The sequence below is a fragment of the Ochotona curzoniae genome, unplaced genomic scaffold (assembly GCF_017591425.1).
Source record: "Ochotona curzoniae isolate NIBS_2020 unplaced genomic scaffold, NIBS_Ocur_1.0 scaffold_3835, whole genome shotgun sequence".
Taxonomy (NCBI): Eukaryota; Metazoa; Chordata; class Mammalia; order Lagomorpha; family Ochotonidae; genus Ochotona; species Ochotona curzoniae.
The window spans coordinates 22,293,691-22,314,259 of record NW_024467114.1 but is presented as its reverse complement, the minus strand read 5'-3'; the positions used below and the strand labels follow the sequence as shown (position 1 = coordinate 22,314,259).

Below are 20,569 nucleotides of genomic sequence, written 5' to 3'. Positions count from 1 at the left end.
ATTTACCCCAGGGGTAACAACATAAAAATCAGTACTCCTCATTACAAGTTGTAATAAATTGTTCTTAAATTGAGTGACACAAACATATGGCTATCAGCAAAACTAAATCACACTGCAACAGAAGAGTGACTAAATTGGATATTACAGTATTTTCTGCTACCCTAGAAACTGATTCAAATGATATTTTGCTTTTTCTTAACATCTACACATCAAACAAGAAATTCTTAAAATGCCATCTGAACTTGCTCTACATAAAACATAATTTCCAAGCCCTAAGACACCTCAAAGTTTTTGCACATTCATATCTCTGCAGACTGTAAAGCAGCTTTGCATTTACCTGGATCATTCTACTTTCATTTCTTGCTTTGTAATTTATAACGCCCCAACTTTCAACAAGACACAGAAATCAAGTAAGAATTACCATAAAGTTAAACAGGACAAGTTCACACTTACCCTGAAGGTAACCGGACCAGCTACACCACGAAAAGAAAATTCTTCCTGTCTGAGAAGTACTAATATAGTACAAGGTGCAACAGAGGGCGGTTCCAAAAGCCTTGAGTAAGGCCAATGCAAAAACACTCCTGTGACGCATTAACTACACTGTGCTACGGCCTTCCTAGCTCTGAGCCAGTCACCAGTCCACAGAATCAATGGAAAACCCTGGCCGGTGAAAAGAAGGCAGGTCTCTGCTACTACAACACGGGCGTTGCCAGGGAAATCTCTACAAGAACAACTAAAAACCACCCCTTTCCTCAGAGCTTGTCTGTGTGCTTGTGATACGTACACTTTCCTGTACACACACAGTATTTCAATATAAAATATAAAAAGGCTAGGTGGTAGCTGCCAGGGCTGGGGGAAGGTGGACGGTAAACTATTGCACAATGGGTATAGTTTCAGTTTCAGGAGATGAAAAAGTTTTGGAGGTGGAGTGTGTTGATGGTTGCACAATGATATAAATGTCCTCAGTGTCATCAACCTGTACTGTGAAAAGCCTCTATGGTGGTCGCTTTTATACTACGTATACATTTTATCACATTTACATTGAAAAATTACTCACTTAAGGCCCATGAACATATGAGAACGTAGGGTCAAGAGAGTATTAAAAACCTTTAAAGAAAGGTGATGAGATTTAAGTGGTGTTTTTTTTTCTTTTCTTCAAAATTTTCTACTTTTTTCTCCTTTTTATTTTTTTTTTTTGGCTAACAGAACCATGCCATACAATCCCAAAACAAAACAAAAGAAATGTAATTTTTATTTTTAAAAAACTGGGAAAACTTTCATGTTAGAAATAAAAGTGGTCAAGCTGCTGTGAATGAAACAATTTCTTGAAGGGGAAATGAGCCTTGCTTTTAAAGTGGGGTAACTTGAAGGCAACGTGCAAGCAGCACGCAGCAGGGCCCGAGAGATAAGCCAGGCCTGGGCTCTGGGATGCTTTATCATGGGCAGCGTGGCTAAGGCACTTGGAAGTAAAGAAATGTTTACATCAGCTTTTTCCCCACTGTGATCTGAAACCTTAACCCAAGCAGTACTTCCGGGCATTCTCTATTAAAAACAATGCAGTTTTCAATTGCCTCTTTATAGAAAGTCACTGAATTGGTTAGTGAATTTCTGTTCACTAACTGTGAGACTTCTGGCATTGCTATCAGACTTTAATGAGAAGATTCATAACAAAACACCCCTCTGAGAGGCGGCCCGTGAGATCTAATGAAGAAGGGAGGCTCATGGGCAGCAAAGCTGGTGCAATCTGAAAATATTTTCGTACTCTTTGAGTGTGAGAACTTTCAAAGTGCCTTTTTTATATGTCACTACCGGCTGCAATGGCAGAAATGCTAAACATGTCACTTTAAAGGATGTTTCATAGATGAATCACCCTCAACAACAATGAATATTGGAGTTACCATGCTCCACAACCATTCTGGAGGGCTACTTAAAAATACTGTTATTAAAAGTCCCAGAAACTCATAATTCTCTTTGACTCGGCAATTTTATGTCTAGTACTTTATCCCAAACAAATAAGGTAGTCCAGTACATTTTGGTCATAAGCAGTATGAAAACTACAGATCTGTTTTATATTGGGAAACTGGAAACCATCTAAGGTCAGTTCATCAATGCAAGTTACACACACACAAAATTGTGCTCTGTGTGTGTATATGTTTTACATATATTTATTTATACAGTTCTTGAAAGTGATTATTATAAATAGCTACCGTATCGTGCTTGCTGTGTGCCTGCCAGTTCTAAGCCCTCACACACCTTGTCTTGTGCTAACGACACTAGAAGACACATGTTATTATTACTCTCATTTTAGAGGTGAGTCAATTAAGGCGTAAAGTTGGCAAGGTAAATGGCAGAAATGGACTCAAAATTCTTTTTGATCCAGAATCCACACTTGCCAATTTCTGGACAGTACTGTCTCAGAAATCAGTGTTTACAGACACCATGACAGGCACAGGATTTCCCACCAAGTGAAGAAGTTAGGATTACCCATAGCAAGAGTCCAGCTTGGAGAGGAAGAGTGTTTCTGGAACAGGCTGCTGTTCATCTTGCTGATATTGAGGGAAGCATAGAAGAGAAGAAACATGGCTTCCTACCACAAAGGACTTCTCCATCCATTTAATTCCACTCAGGAACTGGGTGTGTGGTAGACAGAGGTGAGGTGGGATGCTGCATCTGGTGGGGTGTCCTTCCTTGAGGAACTTAACTAACACTTACCAAATACCTGTCTTGCTTCCCTAGAGACCCGGAAGCATGCAATGGTGCTCTGCATGTGTTTTAACTCAACCAGCACAACCTTAAGAAGCCAGTATCACCTACTTCTCTCTCTCTCTCTCTCTCTCTACACACACACAGACCGTTGTCTGGAGAAGTCAAGTCCCTTATTAATCGCTGGACTTATGAACATGAGCTGAAACTTTGCTATTGTTTTTACCACACCATGCTGTCTTCAGGCAATCAAAACCAACATTTTCCTGAGACGGCCTGAAAGGGCTGCAAACTACGACTATTTTGAAAACACGCCAAAGGAAAGGAACAGAGATGCCAGGCCAGCACAGGACAGTACGCTGAATTCTGTTGTCAAGCTTTTTGGCTGTATGCAGAGACAGAAAGGAATCCAGAAGTGAAGACAGGGTCTTCAGCTGCACCGTGGACTTTCTTCTTTGTCCACAATGACAGTGCCTAGTCGCCTTGGAATTTCATTAATCACTGTCACAGCTACAAGTCACTCACGTGGCTGCTGCCTGCAGGCTCTCCATCTGAAGTTCAATGACAGGGAACTCACACAAGACTTATAACCTAGCTGTACTTCTGAAAAATTGGCCAGAGGTTTTTAGATACTGTCAGTTATTCAATCCACCAAGAGGCTAAGAGTTATCTCTGTATTTTACACCAAAAACTTTTTCAGAAATTCCAAATAATTAAAAGCAAAAAAGGCCACAGAATATCAAATCTTTTAGTTGAAACCATAATGACATATGGAGTATTATTATTTTATTTGTCTTTGATACTGGGGCTAAGAAAGTAAAGGAAATGAACACACTGATCAATTAAAAGCTTTAAAACACACACACACACACACACACACACACACACACACACACACACACACACCCCATAATGCCACAAATAACCCCTAGTAAGTGTGGACACTTCCCAATAATTCAATCTATTTAACTACCAAATCATAGTTGGGCTGCCATAATCCAATTATCATTCCAACCTGCAATGTATTTTTAAACTTCAATCTGAACTTGAATGACACGGTAGGAAGTTATTTCAAACAAAACAGTGACGCCATATAAGGAAGACAATTCAGTAGGAGGTGAGAGGCAATGCTGTGGAAACTGACTCCTGTAAAAACTTGTTCCTGCTCGCTGATGCATGATGTAAACAGAAGCATGACTCCTCAAAATATGCAGGAGACCATTCTAGGCATCTGACTTCTCTTCAAACTTCCCTGAAGAAGACAATAGTAAACTCACTTTACCATTTGTTGACTCTCCCGAGCTGAAGCAAGGTACTGTAATTATATGAAAATGGTTTAAATGTGTAAGTAATGAGCAGAAGCACATTAAAGGATATATTCTGCTCAAAAAACATTTGCAAATGAGGATTCTCTCAACCATTTTGTCACTTAAAATCAATGCAAAAGCGTATCCCAGCAGACAACTGTCGATGACATTTACTGGTTTACGAACACACAGGCCAACTCAGGTACAGCCAATCCTACACAGAGTAACTAACTTAATTTTCACAACTCAAATGAAGCTCTCCATCATGTTCTGTAGCTTTTTAACTTTTTTTTTTCTTAGAAAGTATTAAATTCTGCAGTTCATATTCAGAGGAAATGACATTCATGTAGCAATAGGTAGGCCAGGGTCAAGCAAATAGGAAGTAAAATAATAACATAAATGAATGGAATCTTTGTTAGCTCTTCTTTCAAATGCACTGTGCGCTAATGTTTCAAGATGCATAGCACTGAAGCTGTTTCCATTTTAGCAGAGCTGGATCTCCGCCCTTAAAATGTAACAGGTTGAAAAACTTTCTGCTTTAATTTTTTGAACTCTTTTCACATCACACTTTTGGTATTGTGCCACTTGCAAGGATGCTACTGTTTAGGACAGCTGTTTTGTTACAGGTTATATTAAACAGGACAAAGAAAGCTGCACATTTTAACCTTTGATTTTATTATTGCTACAGTTTCTCTACTATATGTAAGTGAAGAGTACAAGGTGAAATTTAATTTACTCTCTTTTATGCTATGCTGTATTAAAATGTCAAAAATGACTAATAGTGAAAGGAAAAACCAAGAAAACAACTTAAAACTTACTAACCATAAACTAACCGTAATTCTTATCAATAATTAATAGTCCCAGTAGTGGTGACAAGTTAAACTTGAGATTTTAAAGTTTACAAGAAACCACAAAATACACTCGTTTCAAAACAACCTAGAATATTAATAATACAGTAAGCCAAAGGACTTAATTCAGTCTTTGAGAGTTTTGTATTGTTTAGCATGTCATCTACTACTTTCAACAATGTAGTACAAACTTCTCCAAATAAAACCAACAAAAATAAGTTTTATCAGAAATGGCCTTCAAGAAGCTTTACAGTCAGATTTTAAAATGAACAGCTCTTACACTTCTAAAGAACAGATGGTTCTCACGCTAGCTGGGCTTTAACAACACATAAACAGATATTAAGCTATCCAATTCCATTTATGGAGTTCATTAGCATAAACCTGACGCAAAAGCTTGTTAAACATATCTGAGAAAAGAGAAACAACGAACTTTACTTATTTGTAAAAAAAAAAAAAAAGAAAAAAGAAAAAAATTACTTATTTGAAAGGCTGAGTTACTGAGAGAGAGAGAGACAGACAGGAGAGAAGAGATTTTTCATCCACTTGTTCACTCCCCAAAAGGCTGCAGCCGCCAGTGCTGGCCCAGGGTCAAAGGCAGGAGCTTCCCCTGGGTCTCCGAAGTTCTCGGGTCATCTTCAAGTGCTTTCCCAGGTGCAACTGCAGGCACTGGATCAGAAGTGGAGCAGCACCATATGGGATGTTGGCCAAGCCTGCGGCAGCTTAATTAACTATACCATAGCACCAGCCCCCTAATTTCATTTAATCAGCAATAAACTAAATTTACTAGTATAATAACATAATTACCTCACATGACTAAATAAAATAGATATTTTGATAACCAATTAAAGGTCCTCATAGAGGAACAGTAGGCTCAAAGGTTGATTAAATTTCTGTAAGATTTCTAAAATTTTAAATTGTATAATAAACATTTTAATTTTTTCACATTAAAGAAAACAAAAAATATGATTTATTTTAGAAGTTGGATATGTTCTGTAAGTTAGAACATATCTATTCACTACTGTTCCTACACCTTTGGAGGAAAGGGACATGGCCTTTATTAAGCTGTAAGAAGTTGAAGTGAGAGCAATAATAATGTAAAGAGGCCAAATCACATCTCACTATTTTCTTCTATAGAGTAGTCTCCTCATTTTATAACTGGGAGGGCAAACTACTTAGTAAGACACACAAACTAGTTAAGCAATAATGTTGTCTTCTCTTCCTACTCTGGTTAGTCAGACAATGTAACTGAAGAGTCACACTCATATTAAAATTTGATATATTCATAAAACATTCCCAACACTTGACCACACTGGTTCAAAAAATTCAAGTTTGGAAGCAAAGGTTGAGTTCAGGCTGCTCACAGATGGAGGTGAAACAAACAAAAAATCTGGAAAAAAATTGTGTTTCTATCCTACTCTCACCATTAAAATCTTTTATTAAAGAGCCTTTCCAAATCCTAGGAAAACAGCCAATCAGCAAAGAAGATCAGCAGCTAATTAGTTTTGCAATTAATTAATTGGTGGGGTATTCCCCATCTGTGGATTAACTTCTTTGATGCCTGTGCAGGCGGAGTCTGGGAGCAAGGACTCCAATACAGGTGTCCGGTGTGGGTGGCAGGATTCAGCACCCGAGTCACCTACTGACACAGAGCAGCCAAAGGCTGTGTCAGAAGAAAACCAGAACCCCAACCCAGCCACGCCCACGTGGGACGCCAGGCCAGAACCCCAACCCAGCCACACCCACAAGGGATGCTGGGCCAGAACCCCAACCCAGCCACGCCCACGCGGTTCGCTGGTGTCCAAGTAACAATCTAATCACTACGCCAGATACCAGGCTGCATTTTACAACATCTACAATGATTCACATGATCTGTGCATGTTGTAAATGTATTCGAGGGGATTAAAAAGTGAGCCAAACATATCGGGAAGCTTTACTTTTATTCACACAACGTCAGTGACATTAACTGCTGGCAGCTCAATATGTAGTAACGATATGTGCCAAGTCTCTACAACATCCCTCAACCTCCCTTCATGCCTGTTACTATTTACCAAGATGGGGCCCTATTTTCTAGTGTTTTGTGCTCAGGACTAGAGCATTGGACAAAGTTTGACTTTATGCTGGATTTTCCCCTCTATCCTATCTTTTTAAACTTTAAGGAAGATGCACAATATAAACAAACATTCTGTTTTCACCTCCAAATCTGAGGTCGCAGAATACTATTTAAACATAATTTTTAAGATTTGTTTATTTTGTTGGAAAGGCATATCTACAGAGAGGAGGAGGAGGGACAGAGAGGAAGATCTTCTGCCTGCTGGTTCACTCCTCAAGTGGCTGCAACAGCCTGAGCTGAAACAATCTGGAGCCAGGAGCCAGGAACTTCCTCCAGGTCTCCCATGTGGGTGCAGGGTCCCAAGGCTTTGGGCTGTCCTCTGCTGCTTTCTCAGGCCACAAGCAGGGAGCTGGGTAGAAAGTGGGGCTGCCGGGACATGAGACCCCAGTGCATGCAAGGCGAGGACTTTAGCCGCTACGCTACCACTATGGGCCTTGGACTGTGCTTTAAGATTAAATACAAAACTCAGGCTGTACTAATTTAACAGAAGATATCACCAAATCTTAGTTCCTTTCACCAGGCACAGGATAATAGCACATGTGCAATTAATCCACAGGAATCAGTTTCTAATTGCTTTCTAGTTCTCCTCTCTGTGTACCCCTCCTTTTTTGTCTTTTTTTTTTTTTTAACGCTAATTCTACTGAGTTTCAGTTTTGCCTTGATTTCCTGGGCTCCACTGCTTAAGCTGCAAAACCTTCCCCCCACTTCATTGGGCTCAGTCTAGGCACCAGCTCCCCTAGCATCCTGAGAGCTTGACAGGCAAATCTAGAAAGACAAACAAATTGATTTCAGTTCATGGGGGAACACTGAATTTTTTTTTTTCCTGACAGTATTTTGAATCCTAACTTTAACTCCAAGTGGCAGGACCGAGGCAGTAAGCAAAGCAAGTGAGGCGGCCGTGGAGACACAAGGCAGTGACAGGTGTGAGGGGAAACAGGAAGGCTCTTGCAGCCACCCACGTCTACTTCCTCCTGTTTACAAAAAGCAAGTTACCAAACCAAGCATGCAACCCTCTGTAATCTACTACTGCACCCGGAAAATGAAGGCGAGAAACACACAACGAGTTGATTGACAAAATGGCATTTAAGTTGTAATGACAGAAGGCTCTCACACTTGGTAGACATTTTATTTATTAGGGGCCAGAACTGTGGTACATTGTGTTAAGCCACAGCCCGCACTGCCAGCATCCCGTATGGGTGCTGCTTTGAGTTCCTGCTGTTCCACTTCCGATCTAGCACCCTACTAATGGCTTGGTAAAGCAGCAGAAAATGGCCCAAGTCCTTGGGCCCTTGCACTAACACTGGAGATCTGGAAGCAGCTCCTGACTCTTGGCTTCAGCCTGGTCTAGTCTAGGTGCCACTTTTTTCCCCCCCAATTTGGGGAATGAGCCAGGGGATGGAAGACCTACATCTCTCCGTCTCTCCTGCTCTCTGTAACTCTGCCTTTAAAATAATTATGTTTTAAAATCTTTATATTGATTTAAGCAACTCTGAGAGTTAAAATGAAAGTGCATCATGGGGCTGGCAGTGACGCTCAGCAAGTCAAGCCACCACCACCTGCGATGCCAGCACCACTGATGGGCAGTGGTTCGGGCCCAGCTGCTTCATTCTGATCCGGATTCCTGCCAATGAGCTTGGAAAGCAGTAAAAGATGGCTCAAATGCTTGTATCCTTGTACCCATGTGAGAGATTTGGCTTAAGTTCTTGCCTTTATCCTGGTCCAACCATCACCACTGTGGCCAGATGGGGACTTAATCAGTGGTTTCCCTTGTAAGCAAACAAATAAGTAAATAAATCTGAAAAACAAAGACAGAAAAAGTGCCTTATCCAAGAAATGAAATTTTGACAAATAGCAATAGACTGTAGCAGAGAGAAGTCTGCCGCCTGCTGACAGAAAAATTGAACTGCGTGTACTTCCCTAAGAAAAAAAATTAAAAATCTACCAGCAAGGTTTACATAACTATATTTCAAATAAACTGCTAGCCAGAAAATGTAAATTGCAACTTTTAACTTAAAAAGAAAAGAATATCATGTCAGGACTATGTTTTAAGGAAACAAAAGGGGCCAGCATTGTGGTGTACCAGATACAGTCCCCACCTGTGACACTAACATCCCAAATGGTCAAGGGGTTGCTGATCCAGTTCCTTGCTAATGTGCCTACAAAAACAACAGAAAAGGCTGCACACATGTGGAAGACCCAGTTGAAGCTTGGCACTCCTGGCTTTGGCCTAGCTCAACCTGGAATGTTGTAGCCATCTTCCTCTCCTTAATTCTGCCTTCAAAGAAGTAAATCTTAAAAAAAAAAAAAAAGGCAGACAAAAGGTAAATATGGGAATGACTTAACAAATAACATATGGAATCTGCAAACTACTATGGAAATTAGGGATAACATAAAACACTTTGCAAAAATGATCAAGTCCTACAGATTTCATCTTTGTAATGCACGTTTTCCCATCTTCTTCTTCCTGCTGCTCTCAGTCCGGCTCCCCACCTCCATTTCTGGTAATGCTAACAGTGTGCACTTTGCTCAGCTACCAGTTTAATCTCACCGAAGTGTGCTCCAGATGGAATCACTTACTTATATAAAACACAACAGTCGGGGCTGAGCAAGCGAAGCCACACTGCATATAGAACCAGCATCCCATAGGGATACTGGTTGTTTGTGTCCTGGCTGCTCTACTTCCCATGCAGCTTTCTGCTTGTGGCTTGGGAAAGCAACAGAGGACGGTTCAAGTCCTTGGGCCCCTGCACCCACGTGGGAGACCTGGAAGAAGGTCCGGGCTCCTGGCTTCAGATCAGCTTGGCTCTGACCACTGTGGCCATGTAGGGAAGGAGCGAGTAGATGGAAGATCTCTTGCTTCTGCCTCTCCTCTCTCTATAACTCTGCCTTTCAAATTAAAAAAAGAAAGAAAAATCTCTTCCCCGCCCCCTGCACTTGTCCAAATATGAACTCAGCAGTGGCTTTTTGACTCACTGAGAATCCAGAGAACATCTGGCATCATCTTAAGGTGGAAGAAGGGAATAATGTTTTACTAGAAGTTTACTTCCTAGACAGAAAGCGCTAGTTTCCAAAAAATAAAATAGTTCTGTAAGAAGTCACAGCTGATACTCACAATGAGATTATAAATATTTGTGTGTGATTGGATTAGAAATAGCAATCCCCTGGTGACAGTTTCATTCCTCCATCCTGCTGTCCAAATGTTTTTCCTACCCACTATGTTTGCGCTTCAAGGGCAGTAATGACATCACACCTTTGTTCTGACATTGCGTTTGCATGTCACTTCATTGGATGGGTACGACCACTCTGGGACGTAATTTAATCAAAGGGTATCAGAACTGGGGAATATTAAGCAGCCTTACCTTTTCTTGGATAGTTTTGTGTTAGAGGTAAATAAGAAAGCTGCTGAGAAAAAAAATACATATATATATATAATTGAATAAATGCTAGTAAGGTGGGAGAAATTAGAGAAGCAGCTGGTCCCATACAATTTGGGAAGAGGGGTCAATAGGAAAACGAAGTCACCTGGACAAAGCACAGCCTTGGGTAGGTGATGTGACAGAACAGGTTAAGCTGTCACTTAGGCTGTCCACAGCCCATTATCTGAGTGCCAGTGTGATTCGATCCAGCTTCCGGCTAATGCCTTCTGGGAAGCGATGTACCTGGACCACTGTCAGCCACGTTAGGACAGACCCAGTGGAGTCCTGGGCCCCTGGCTTTGGCCTGGTTGGGTGCAGCAAATGGGCAATCTTTCCTTTTCACCCTCTCTGTGTCACTCCTTCAAATAAATACTAAAATAAATCTTTAAAAGAAAAAATAAGCCACGACCCCTCTAATGTTCTCCAAGCCCTGCCCACTCATCTCCCCTGGAACTTCGCTCCTTAAATTGCTCATTCTCCCTGCCGTGTTTAATTACGGTCTCTCCCTGCTCCTTTGTGCACCAGTGTGCCATGTGCACACAGTAAAAAACGAATCAATTCAAAACAAAGTAAAGCAGAAGCAAACCTAAGCGCCTGTCCTCGGCACAGGGATCTCTCCTACTCAGCACTCACTTTCTGGTTTTCTTCATCTCACAGTTTTTCCAGCGGCTGCTCAAACCCCACTACTACAACAGTGCATCAGTCAACTTCAGACGTAGATCTGGGTGGGTGTGTCCCTTCTTTAGCAAGAAATTCCTTTTTTCTGCCTTTCTCCCTTGTGGGTGGTAGGTACACGAGGCACAAATCTATCAAGTTACATAAGAAATACCTCATTTCTTGGGCCCAGCGAAGTGGCTTAGTGGCTAAAGTCCTCGCCTTGAACGCGCTGGGATCCCATATGGGTGCCAGTTCTAATCCCGGCAGCTTCTCTTCCCATCCAGCTCCCTGCTTGAGGCCTGGGAAAGCAGTCGAGGGCAGCCCAAAGCCTTGGGACCCTGCACCCGTGTGGGAGACCTGGGGAGGTTCCCGGCTCCTGGCTTCAGATCGGCGCAGCACCGGTCATTGCGGTCACTTGGGGAGTGAATCATTGGATGGAAGATCTTCCTCTCTGTCTCACCTCCTCTCTGTATATCTGACTTTGTAAGAAGAATAAATAAATCTTTAAAAAAAATGCTTTAGAGCCAGTGTGACATAGTGGGTTAAGCTGCCTGGGATAGCTCATTCCATGTCAGAGTTCTGAGATCAAATTACGTCTCTGCTCCCAACTGAACTTCCCTGTGATGTCCCTGAGAGGCAGAAGATGAACTGCTGCTGCTTCTGACCAGCGCTGCGTTGCAGCAAGTTCAGTTTGTACTTGCAACCCCAGCATCCTATACTGAAGTTCTGGTTCAGCTCCCAGGGATCCTGCTTCTGATCCAGCTTCCTGCTACAGAAGCCTGGGGGAGGTGGTGAGGATGGCCAAAGTCCCTGGGTCTCTGATAATAGTGTGGAAGACCAGGCTGGCTGCATCCTGTCCTAATTCCTGCTGTCACAGCCATTTGAAGGGTGAACCAACAGATGGAAAAGTTCTCTCTCCCTCTGTCTGTATCACTCTGTTCCAAATGAATAAATCAAGCAGTGCTGGATTATAACCCACACTCTAAAATAAGTATCTCAATACTTACATAGGACTGCCCAAATAAATAAATAGGAGGAAACCAAGGCCTCAGGCAGAGTTCTAAACAAAGCATGGAGCTATTTCGCCAAGGATGTGGAGTACAGCTCCCCCACTAGTTAAGTGACATGGAGGGGAGAGTAACAGTGGAGAAGTCTACAAGCTCAGCCAGGCAGCCACGGCTGAAGCTGTAAGTCATGCGACATAAGTCCTCTTGATCAATCAGGTGATGAAGATAACATTTCACCTGCTGCCTTCTTCCCCCCCAAATCTCTAAGTTACAAGAAACACTTGAGACACATTCCAACAGGGAGACACTCTGCCAGATGCTTCACCCTAGAAACTGAAAACTGAAAAGGAAATACACAAGGGAAGTGTGACTTCCACAGGCAGGAGGAGATAAGGGGACATGGCGACTCTAAGTAGAATGTGGTATCCTGAAGAGGATCCTGCAACACGGTACTGCAGATTAAAGTATGGGCCCTTAATAATGTCTCAATGTTCACTAATTGTAACATGTATATTAATAGGAGGTGCTATGAACAGAGGAAACTGAGGTGGGATACGTGAACACCGTTCTGGCATAAATTCAAAACTGTTCTAAAATAAAAAGTTTACTTAATGGCCAATGGTACAACACAGAGTGTTAAACTACCAGGAGCAATGCCAGCATCCTACACGAGCCCCTGTTTGAGCCCTAGCTGTTGTAGTTTCAATTCAACTCCCTGCTAAAGTGCCTGGGAAACCAGTAGCAGGTGGCCCAAATCCTTGGGCCCTGGCACCCAAGGGGAGAGTGGTACAGGTGGAATTCCTGACACCTAGCTTTCGCTGGGTCTCTTGTGGCCATTTGGAGAGCAAATCAGAAAATGGAAGATTTCTCTCTATGTGTAGCTGCCTTTTAAGAATTAAAACAAAAAAATTTTTTTTACCTTTTCTTAAATTGTTTTGCTTAAAAGTACAGTGGAGATGGGAATTTCACTTAGTGGTTAAGACATGGGTTCAAATCCCAAATCTGGCTCCTAATTCCAGCTTTTTGTCAGTGGGGACCTAGGAGGCAGACAGGGGCTGGGTTAAGTGGTGGTATCCCCATCACCCACACGAGAGCTGGCCGCAGTTCCTGGCTCCCATTTCCGGCTTGCTGCCCTACAGGACAATTCCTAGGCAGCACACACAGCCTTCCAGCAACTCCCCATGGCTCCCAATTAGAAACTCCTGCCCTAGCGTGGACCTCTTTGTTCGGATTCTGTGGATTCGCACCAGTTCTCTGGAGGTGGAGGGATGGGTTGGACACAGCCTGCTGCCTGAAACATGGCTATTACCAAAGAGAAGAGAGAAGGACTGGAACCCAGGTCTGACTCTCCCATTTGAAACCGCAACTTACTAGAATCATAGGCCTCTTTCTACCCTTTCCACTAAAAAGCTAACAGCAGGTCACACATGCATGTCATAGCCTTGAACTTCAAAAATGTGTGTGTGTGTATGTGTGTACAACGACTTGTATCTGTAATAAAAACATTTCATCGGTATGTTTGATCAGCCTCTATACTTTCACACATATGGTAAGTTGTTCCTATGGGGGATATCAGTACAGTATCACAGTATCACAATACTATCACATTAGTATTGATTTTTCAAGCCCTGCTGGGTTAAGGGAAATGATATAAAGGATCAGCCCACAGAACTGGAGGGTTAGGCATTCTACTTAAGAATTAGAAAGCCCTTGAAATTCTCTCGGCAGGGGGCTGGCACAGCAAGTTAAGTCCCAGCCCTGACGAGGGCTTCCCATAGGCACACCAGTTGGAGTCCCAGCTGCTCCACTTCAGATCCAGCTCCCTAACACACCTGGGAAAGCAGTAGAGGGTGGCCCAAGTCCCTGGGCCCCTGCACCCATGCGGGAGACCTGCACAAGCTCCCGGCTCTACACTGGCCCAGCTCTGGCCACTGCAGCCATTTGGGAAGTAAAACAGCGGATGAAGGTCTCACTGTCTCTTCCTCTTTCTGTAACTATGTTTTCAAATAAACAAAACAAAACAAAACAAAACAAAGCAATTCTAAGCAGGACAGCAACATGAAAAAATACGGCTTCAGAGTAAATTATTTCAAAACCTAGGAAAATTACTGGCTTGGGAAATATGTGAGAATTACCATCTTCCTCTTTTCCTCTTGCAATTATGTTAAGATATTTCCGTTATTCAGCCTGGGGCCAGTATCAACCAACAACGGCACAATGCATGCATCAGTCCACACACGTTGCAAGTTATTATCACTACAATGAACTTCTTAAGCAGAAGCGCATTCTGTCAACTTATCTAACAGAAACACTTGACCCCAGAATCTGTTCTGTACAGCACAAGACCAGGATCGCGCACCCCAAAAAAGAAAACTGGGAATCAGATAAGACATTTAAATAAACCTACAGAACCCCTACTTTGGAAGAATGAATTACTCACAAATATATCTCAATTGCGCACTCTCTGGAAAGAATAGCAAGTACACGTCCCTCTAAAATCGCAAGCATTTATGCAAGAGTTTGGGAGGAAAAAAAAAACAACACACACATAGGTTTGTGGGGTTGCAGAGAACAGTCAACACACTCCTGTCGCTGGGCAACGCTGGATACGGTGGAGCTCGGAGCGACGGCAGAGATGGGATCAGGTACCCGGAGATCGGATCAAGTACTCTGTCCCAGAAAGCCGGAGGAGGGGGTACCCGCCCCAAGCCTGCATTTTTCTCTCCTGCGAAACGGGTTCTGCACCACGAGGCCCTCTGCTTTCTGCCTGCCTCCTTCTGATCGAGGCTCACTTAACAAAGGCCACGGCCACCCGAGGGTGGCTATCGGGGGACCCGAGCCCCGGGCACCCAGCCCGGGGGGAAGCCGGGTCCCCGGAGCCGAATGCCCCGCGTCGGCCGCAGCATCCGAGCGGGCAGCGGCCCGGCGTCCGCGCGCCAGGCCGGAGGGGCAGCCCCGCCGCTCGCCCCGACGCAGTGGGCGCGCTCAGCCCGGGAACTCACCATCTCGATGATCTTGGTCTTCCGGCCCGTCTTCCTCTTGAGGGTGAATATGTACTGGGCCAGCACCACCCCCGCCAGCAGGGCGCACACGCTGGCGCTGGCTACCGCGCCCACCCTGGCCACGGCCGCGCGGTCCATGGGCTAGCAGGCCCCGGGACGCCTCCCGCCCAGACAACAACAGACCAGTCAAAGGCGAGCAGGGAACCTCAAACGTGGGAGTTCGAGAAGACGCCGGGGGAACCCGCCTCGCCCGGGCCACGCCCCCAGCAGGCCACGCCCACGAGGGGGACTGGGACCGGCGCCGGAGGGGCGTGGCTTGCAGCTGCAGTCCAGGTTCAGGCCTTGAGAAGCTGTTGCAATGACAGGAGCAACAACGCGCTGATTGTCCCGCCCTCAGCTCAGGAGGACAGGGCAGTGGTTCGAACGAGCCCCGCTCGGGGACAGACATGATTCCGCATTGGGGACCATTCAGAAACCGTGGTCGGCCTGGCGCGCTTCTGCCGCTGTGGACTACAAGTCCCAGAAGGCGCGGCGGCGGAGCAGACGCTTGCGCAGTGGCGTCCGTTGTGCAGCGCTATGACAACAGGCGGAGAGCGCTGGGAGAGGGGCTGCAGTGGCGAGGGGTGGGCTCCTCCGCGCCCGTGGGTTTCCTGCTGCTGCGTCCCGTTCGCTGCCTGGGTTGTTTCTGGCTGGGGTTATTGCGTTGGGACTCCCCTCTTCTGATGTGCCAGCAAGCCAGTGACTGACACCAGCGTATTTGCAACGCACAGAACGAGTCGCGAGGTTAGGACACAAAGTTCCAAACTCCCCGAAGGAATTCAAGGTAGTGGGGCGAGCGGTGCGTGGTCAGCTCGTGCGTGGACCTTGCTGTGTCTGGTTAGTCACGGGGGCCTGTGTGGGCCCAGAACACCTGTTAGCGTCCGTTCAGAATGCCCAGTTGCTTACTGTGCAGTGTCCACCCCCGTGATACCTGCAGGCGACAGGAAGCCTACCTCTTCACCAGCAGCCTGCTGAGTCCTGTGGGGTGTTGTCCAAACTTTCCCTCAGTTTCAAGTCCTAAAGTAGCTCGGCGAGACCCTTTCAGTGGGATTTGGTTTCCTAATGCTCGGTAGGTTAACTATTCCCCCCGTAGTGCTCAAATCTCATTCAAGGAAAATACTGAGGTAAATGAAAGTAACCTTTTCCCGCATGCCCTCATTTCCCCCCTCCCCCATTTTCATTGGCGAGTCCACCTAAATGCTGTCAACCTTAACACTTAACTGCTTTTCATCTACCAGAAGCCCCGGTTGGGCCTTTACTGGTTCCTGGAACCGCGGGCTCCTGGAGCTTTCCTGTCAAGGAGTTCCAGAAACTTCTCTACCCTATGGTCTTATCAGCCTCCCTGAGTACCCGAGACTGGGTCGTGGCAAGATGCTGATGGAAGTTTTATCTTCATGAATTTGTTGAAATGTCAGTAGGTAAATCCGGACCAATCCAGTGCAGCTTTTTCATTCTCCACTTTGAACTTCTTAACTCCTCCAGTTTGTGGAAAAGACAGCCTGCTTGTTTGGCACTTTCTGGCGTCTGGGGACTGTGAGAAGGTCCATTTGGATCACCTATTTCCATAATGCTGGGTTAATACCTTTGGCTCAATGTCATTAATTCGCTTTACTGTCCTCCCCAATCTTCTGTAGATATCTACACTGCTGGGATGAATGCCAAGATTCTCTTCCTCTGCCTTTCTCATTTTCTCTTTTTTTAAAAAAAAATTTTTTTTTTTTGAAAGGCAGATTTACAGAAAGAAGGAGGGACTTGAGAAAAGATCTTTCACCTGCTGGTTCACTCCCAAAATGGCTGCAGTGGCCAGAGCTGATCTGATCTGATCTGAATCAGGATGCCAGGAGCTTCTTTCTGGTCTCCCACGTGGGTGTAGGGTCCCAAGGACTTGAGATATCCTGTACTGCTTTCCCAGGGAGGAAAGCTGGATCAGAAGTGGAGCAGCCAGAACATGAACTGGTACCAATATGGAATGCTGGCATTTGCATGTGAAGGATTAGCCACTGAGGCATTGTGCTGTCCCCTTCCGATTTCCTTGTTATCTATTTTAATATGTTTGTTAGCCTTGACAGACCCATGGGAAAAAGCTTAGAAAGCAGAATCATTAGGTTGCTGAAAGCAGAAATTTTTATTATTGTCACTCAGATATCCTGGAAGAGAGAATTAGCCCAACCCAAGTGTTTCATTTCTCACCTGACTTACCAGAGGCATTAGAGAGCTGAGGTGTCCAGCAGTTCGCACTTACGGCTTCACATGTGATCACAAAGTGTGAGAATTAAAGGTAGTACACAATTGCTGTTTAAGTTGGTTACGCTTGCAGAGATAAATTCATGCTTTGCAGTGGTTTATTTTGCTATTAAAAAGTTCTTTTTACCAAAGATTTGTTTATTTATTTCCTACTTAAGGAGGAGGAGAGTCAAAGAGACAGAGAGATCTTTTATCTGGCTCATTATAGAGATGGCTGCAATGGCGAGGGTCAGGCCAGGCCAGGCCTAAGCCAGGGGCTGGAAGCTCCAGCTGGGTCTCCCATGTGTTGGCAGAGGCTTTGGGTTATCTTCTGCTGCTTTGCCCAAGCCATTAGAAGGGAGCTGGGTTGGAAGTGGAGCAGCCAGGAGAGGAGCTGGCGCCCATGTGGGATGTGAACATCACAACCAGTGATTTGGTTTCCCAGTTTTGTTTTGCCTATTCTGTTCAATCAGGGAATACTGGCAAATGCCTATTTGCATAAATTATATTGCAGGTGGTTCTTGGAAAATTTATTCAGAATAGACTTCCATGATTTGATTCAGGTTATTGAAGAAATTTCCCTATAAGCAATTATTTAAACATTTCTATGAATCCAATTATATATTTAATGTTTTATGTCTTAACCTTCTTTATTGGAAGGAGTCTGTCTAATAAATAAATAGCCTTTCCTATAAACAAGTCCAGTCATCTCTTGGTGCCCATGGGCTTGGTTCCCAGGTACCACTTTGATGCCCAAATTTTGGGAGAAGCAAATCCATGCACCCATGTGGATGAGTCGAAGAAGCCCTGGGTTCCTGGCTTCAGCTTGGCACAGCCCTGGCTGTTGCTGCAATCTGGGGAGTGAACCAGTTAAATGGAAGACTTCATTTTTCTCTCTCTATGTAACTCTACCTTTCAAATAAATAAATCTTTTTTTTTAAGATTTATTTATTTATTGGAAAATCAGATATACAGAGAGGAGGAGAGACAGAGAGGAAGATCTTCCGTCCGATGATTCACTCCCCAAGCGAGCACAACGGCTGATGCTATGCTGATCTGAAGCCAGGATCCAGGAACTTCTTCCAGGTCTCCCACACGGGTGCAGGGTCCCAAAGCTTTGGGCCGTCCTCGACTGCTTTCCTAGACCACAAGCAGGGAGCTGGATGGGAAGTGGAGCTGATGGGATTAAAACCAGTGCCCATATGGGATCCTGGCACATTCAAGGCGAAGACTTGCTGCCAGGCCCAAATAAATAAATCTTAAGGAAAAAAAAAAGCTCAAATTGGTCCATAACTAACCTTTGTCCCCATTTTGATCTTATGTTTTGCTTTGCCAACCGCTTTTTACTGTGTGTTTTCACATCCAGAGCTAACATTGCTCGTAAACCAATCTGCGGGCCCTACTTTAGTTTGGAGCCAGTGATCATGAGTTCTATGGAATGCTATTTCTCCCTGCTCCCCCACGTTGCACGTCTGAGGCTGCTAATGGCACCACTGTGGGCCCTGTACATTACCCCACTGACTTCGCTATTACACTTAGGGGTGACTGTCGAAGCATGGCTCATTGCTTGAGAGCTAGCAGCATGAAAGTGCTGCCAGTTAGTCCTGGCATTACCACCTCATCCCAAGGAATAGCTCTGTGTATCAGGGAGCAGTTCTTTGAGTTCATGGCCATTCCTCTCTGGTTACGGCCTCTTCACAGGACCAGGACTAAGGGGGGCAGCATGTGTGGGCTCTTAACTGGCGGCTCTGAGGAAGACTATGCATCCAGTTACTGAGGTTGGCAGACTTTCATTACAGCAGTGAGAGTCCCATTTCCCTGCTGGCTGTCGTCCAGGGGCCTGTAATTAAAGACTGCTGCCTTCCTTGCTGCATGGCCTACTGATCTTTATCATCACAGTCAGGGAAGGCATGCAGAATCTCTGGTCATTGTCTCCTCTCCTCTCGGGTTACCAGGCCAGAGAAAATGCTGGAGTTTTAAAAAGGCTCATGCACTTTGATTGGGAATAGCAGTTGTCTACTTCCCCTCATCTTGCACAGTGAACAGATCATGTTAGTGAAATCCATCACATCAACAGACCTTAAGATTAGGGAGAAGTCACAGAGCCATTTTGGAATCCTGCCTGTCAGAATGCCCCACTAGTCAAGATGATGGTGATGGCTCAGTCACCTTGGTGAAGGGAGGGAGAGCTGAGGGCATTCACTCATGGTCCTCCGTAGAGGACAGTGTGGTTCCTGAAGGCGAGGTGTGGGGAAGCGGATCTGAACAGCTGTCTCACAAATGCTGGATGTACTAGTTGGCTTTCTGGATGGTCTTGAGTGGAATTTGGAAGGGATGAATTTTAGTAGCACTGATCTGCATGACTGTGGGATTCTGCAGGAGACCAGGCAGAGGAACAGAGGATTTAAAAAGTAGCCGCCACACCCACCCCCTCACTTTGTTATTGTTTAAAATTCATGCAAAAGGATCCAAAGTCAAGAGACATGACAGGCTGAAGTGATGGACTGTGGAAACTGCCAGAAGGAAGAAGGAAGAAAGTAGAGGGAGATGGGAGAGCAGTTAAACTGCAAGGACTGGTTGGGATTCCACCTAAAGCAGGAATGGGAGGAATGTCCGGGGAAAAGGTGAAAGGGCTAGAGCACTGGTTCTCCAGAGGAGCTCTCCAACCAACAGCATTAACCACCTTTGGGATCTTGGGATCAAGCCAAATCACATATCCATCTCAGTCTTACGGCAGAGTGGGAAACTCTGGAAGTTGATTGAGTGGAGAACTCCATTTGATTTGGCTGTCCCAAAGGTTTGACAACCATTGATGCAGATTCTTTTTATAGCATAAAAGTCTTACCACAAATAGGCAGGAACCAGGTAGGAAATACTTAAGACATATGGCAGGAGACCCATGGCCCAAGTTGTGCAGGCTGAGGATGACACAGGCAAGTGTCTGGCTCGGCAGCATCAACTGGCCTTGAATTTCACAAGAAATCCAAGTCGTTCCAACCTGGGCTGATTGTTCCTGATGTACTGTTCCAAGGCCAGCACTGGGAACACGGACCCATGAGAGCTGTAGGAGCATCTAGTCTGGGACTGGACAGGCTGTTCTTTAGGAAAACAGGCAGGAAATATGAAGCAAAGAGTTTTTGGAATATGAGTGAATGCCAACAACAGCAACTCGTGGTACTGGATATATTCAGTCTTGCTTTTGGACATGATCTGGTCTATCTGGCTCAAGAAAACAGATTTTTTCTCTTCTAGTTATG

At 44.7% G+C, this 20,569-nt stretch overlaps 1 protein-coding gene across 7 annotated transcripts in view; it reads right to left on the bottom strand.

Annotated features, from left to right (window-relative positions):
- NT5C3A (5'-nucleotidase, cytosolic IIIA) overlaps positions 1-15,250 on the bottom strand; it is a 36,002-nt gene extending 20,752 nt beyond the window's left edge. The window contains exon 1 of one of the 7 annotated variants that reach the window (XM_040965120.1): positions 15,051-15,250. In XM_040965120.1, the coding sequence (XP_040821054.1) occupies positions 15,051-15,188 (138 nt within the window). In that variant the 5' untranslated portion in view covers positions 15,189-15,250. Of the gene's footprint in view, positions 1-453; positions 762-15,050 lie in introns of those variants that run through there. The other 6 variants (XM_040965121.1, XM_040965115.1, XM_040965116.1 and 3 more) reach the window with 6 other exon arrangements.
- Between the last annotated feature and the right edge of the window lie 5,319 nt (positions 15,251-20,569).